This window comes from Kryptolebias marmoratus, linkage group LG1, assembly GCF_001649575.2.
Source record: "Kryptolebias marmoratus isolate JLee-2015 linkage group LG1, ASM164957v2, whole genome shotgun sequence".
Taxonomy (NCBI): Eukaryota; Metazoa; Chordata; class Actinopteri; order Cyprinodontiformes; family Rivulidae; genus Kryptolebias; species Kryptolebias marmoratus.
Genome location: NC_051430.1, coordinates 33,159,101 through 33,162,767, shown reverse-complemented (window position 1 = coordinate 33,162,767; position 3,667 = coordinate 33,159,101). Strand labels below are relative to the sequence as shown.

At 39.8% G+C, this 3,667-nt stretch overlaps 1 protein-coding gene across 5 annotated transcripts in view; it reads right to left on the bottom strand.

Moving 5' to 3' along the window:
- Positions 1-3,667, bottom strand: part of recql (RecQ helicase-like) — a 20,482-nt gene that overhangs the window by 7,051 nt on the left and 9,764 nt on the right. For all 5 annotated transcript variants that reach the window (XM_017426345.3, XM_025008059.2, XM_017426347.3 and 2 more), the window contains 4 exons: positions 3,073-3,190; positions 2,810-2,948; positions 2,647-2,738; positions 587-803 (listed from right to left, as the gene is read on the bottom strand). In XM_017426345.3, the coding sequence (XP_017281834.1) occupies positions 587-803; positions 2,647-2,738; positions 2,810-2,948; positions 3,073-3,190 (566 nt within the window). The remainder of the gene's footprint in view (positions 1-586; positions 804-2,646; positions 2,739-2,809; positions 2,949-3,072; positions 3,191-3,667) is intronic.

Below are 3,667 nucleotides of genomic sequence, written 5' to 3'. Positions count from 1 at the left end.
TCTAAAACCACAAAAATCCCTTCCTTCATCAGAATATCCTACCTGTTAAATATAAGCGGGTAGCACAAATAGATCTATGCATTAAAAGCAGCAAGTGTCTGAAAAACATTACAACTTACATACAAAAACTTACAAAAGCACAAAAAATATTTCAAAAACACTCCACAGAAATAAATTTCACTTGTCTGAATTTTTTATGTACAGATATGCATCTTTTAATAGTTTAAAATAAAAAATAAAATAAAATAAAATAAGAAAAATCTAGTTATTTCCATGCAGTGCCCAGAAAGAGGAGTTGTTCAGCTTGTAGGGCAGCACAGCTGCTTCCACCCACCTCCATCATCATCATCATATGAAATTACTTTTTGTCACAACAAACAATAGTGGCTGGTAAAATATTTTGTCCACCAGCTACTGTGGCTGGTGGACAAAATATTTAATTTCCACCCCTGGTTGAAACTAAAACTGGCTATTGTAGCTTATAAACACTGAAGTTGGGATTTAATGTGAAATCCCAAGATTTAGATCTGTTTTCCTTTGAAACCTCTGTTCTGAAGAACACAATAAGTCACAACATCTGAGTCACCTGAGGTATTCCTGAAGAAGCAGGTGGACGATCACAGCTTCAGCCTGCAGCCGAGACAGCGCCGTGGTCTGGATCATCTTCCTTCTCTTGGCAGGACCCTTCCCCATCCACGCCTCCACCAGCTTCAGGGGCGTCACTTTCTCATCCATGGAGGCAGCCAGCTCCAGGATCTGCAGCACCTCCCTGGCGTGCTGAGTTATATCCACACTGATGTAGTCTGGTGGAGTGCATGGTAATGAAAACATGCAGATAGTATTTTTATCAATAAAGCATCAGAGCTGTTTTCTGATTGGATAAAGCAGCTAACATTAAGCTCCTAGACTGGCCTTCCCAAAGTTCGGACTTCCACAAAAATTAATTGTATTTTTGTTTAAAAAAGTGCCTTTTTGTAAAACTGTAGTTGTGTAAAAATTTGCCACAAATATCTTACAACGTCACATAATAAATAGCCATATTTTCTACTTTAATCTTTTTTTTTTTTACTAAATCCTGATCGGCTGGCGAACGGCCACCTACCACCAGGCTTAGCCTAAATTCCTAAATTCTTGCCTTCGGGTCATAGTATTAAAGCTTGTATTGTTTTTATCAATTTATCATCTAATTCAAACTTATATTGGGTTTTATATAGAAAAGAGCAGCAAACACAGTCAAATCTGTGGCAGGAAACCAACCAGTGGTCAAATATCAGCCAGGATTCTACCAGAAGCTTGTTGGTGGAACATTTCAGCACCAGTTTTGGTTCAACAGAAAAAAATATATATATTAATTGCTAGATTTATTAACATTTTAGTTTTCACTTATTATAAACAGACAGAAAAACAAACCAGCTTTTTTAGGTCTGAGGTAAGACAGTGTATTGTTTTGTTCTGTGTATTTTTCAACTATTTTGACAATTTTACTTGAAATTTAAAAGGTTCCTTTTTGTGATTCAAGCTCAGTTTTTTGACTTATTTGTAGTTATCAGGCAGTGCAGGGCGGCTCCAACAGAGTCTCATCAGGGTGTGAAATATTTCACCCTGTGGACACATCCTGCTGGTTTTAGCTCATTGTTTTACCACACACAATCTGATTTAATGTAGGAACAGCTGCAGCCAAACCTGCTGTGTCCAACAGTGGAGATTTTCTGCTAAAAAATCGATTGATGAGACTAAAATTGAATGAATGTCCGCCCCACTAAAATTTATGCTCACAAAATAGATGATATCATGAGGAAAAAACATCAGCCAGGAAGTTAAAGCTTGGGCACAACCGGGTCTTCCAATAAGGCAATGACTCTACTGCCAAACTAGTTACAAAGTCAATGTTTTTGAGGGGTCATCACATAGCCCTGGTTTCTATTTCGTAGAAAATGTACAGAGGCAGAGCTGAAAAGGTGTGTGAGAAAGGCAGCCTACAAACCTGACTCAGTTCCATCAGAATGGGGACAAAATTCCAGCAAACCTGTAGGTGAAGCTTGTGGAAGGATACCCAAACTGTTGGATCCAAGTCTTACAGGCAAGGCTTTCGAATACTAACAAATGTCTGTAAACTGTATGTGGATGGATGACACACCAGGAGCTTGGAACAGACCAAGCAAGAGGAAAGAAACAAATTAAACATAATCCTGAAACAGCTGCAGAGCTTCAAACCAGACTTCTAGAGAAGAGAATCTGTAAAGGTGGCCACTGGGTGGCGCTAAACACAGACAAGATCCTGAAGAGAACTGAGACTGAAGGAAGAAAGGTTTCCATGAAGTTCAGTCAACAAGATGCTAAAACATAAACCTCTGTATCTGAATCTGTAATAAGACATAAAGGATGGAAAGAGCAGCAGATATCTGCTGACTTGTTTCTTCAGAGGACTGATCAAAAGTCTAAGAATGGAAACATGTTGAACACAGAGACTGGAAGTTGTTAAACCCTGGCTATTAGTATTCTTTTGTTTTGGGTTTTTTTCACTAAAATTGGTTTTTTGGTACAAAATGTGTTGATAAAGACCTTTAAATCCACCAGAAATACTTTTAAAATTCCAAGTTTCAGGAAACAAAACGTTTCAAAGCAAACGAATGCATGAATCCAAACCTTTGGCATGGCGGCACGTGTCGCACATCTGGTTACAGCCTTCGTCGTCCCAAACCTCGTCAAAATGAAGAGCCATGAGAGAGCGCCTGCACCTTCACACAGCAGAGACAGCTCGACTTCAGGCTGGACTCTGGAAACCATCAGCCGGTGGTTTGAGCCTTACCTGTCCATGTTTTGGCAGTATTCCACCATGTGCAGCAGCTTCCGCTGGCCGGTGTTCTCCATCACCACCATGGTGCTGATCCTGAAGATGTCTGCGAAACCAAAGTAGACGATGCAGTCTGCTGGACAGTCATCTCGACCTGCAGAGACAGGCCAGAGACAACATGTTCCTGTTGTAATTCTGCAGTGAACACAAGCAGCTAATATTTCTTCAGATATTCAGACAGGTGTGATCCACTCTGACAAATAAGATGCAGCACATACCCGCACGCCCGCTCTCTTGGTAGTAGTTTTCGATGGATTTGCTGATGCTGTGATGGACAACGAATCTGACATCCGGTTTGTCAATGCCCATACCGAACGCCAATGTGGCCACCACCACCTAAAGACAACACAGTGGGGAAATGTTGGATAACTCTTCTAACTTTACAGAAGCTTTCAGTAACACTTCTGCTAGAATTAGCTTTTGGACAGCCATTTGCTACTTTTAATCTTTACCTAATGTTTTAGCTGAAGTTTTGCTACTTTTGGCTTTGACTTGTGTTCTGCTCCTCTTAGCTTGTAGCTAATGTGCTGCTTCTTTTACCTTTAACTTCTTAGTTTCAGCTTCAACATCAAATTTTAGCATCAGCACTTAACATTCAAGTGTTGCAAACATTTTACCAAACAATTCCTCTGGCAATATTAGTAGGTAGGAACCAGTGCTGGGCGATATAACGATCCACATCGTGGGGACGATAGAAAAGTGTCTATCGTGATATATTTTCTTCTATCGTTTCTATCATAATTGTATCAATGATTCATGTAAATATTTCATAACGTAGGCTACGACGAATGTATTAGTGTTGTCACTTTGCAT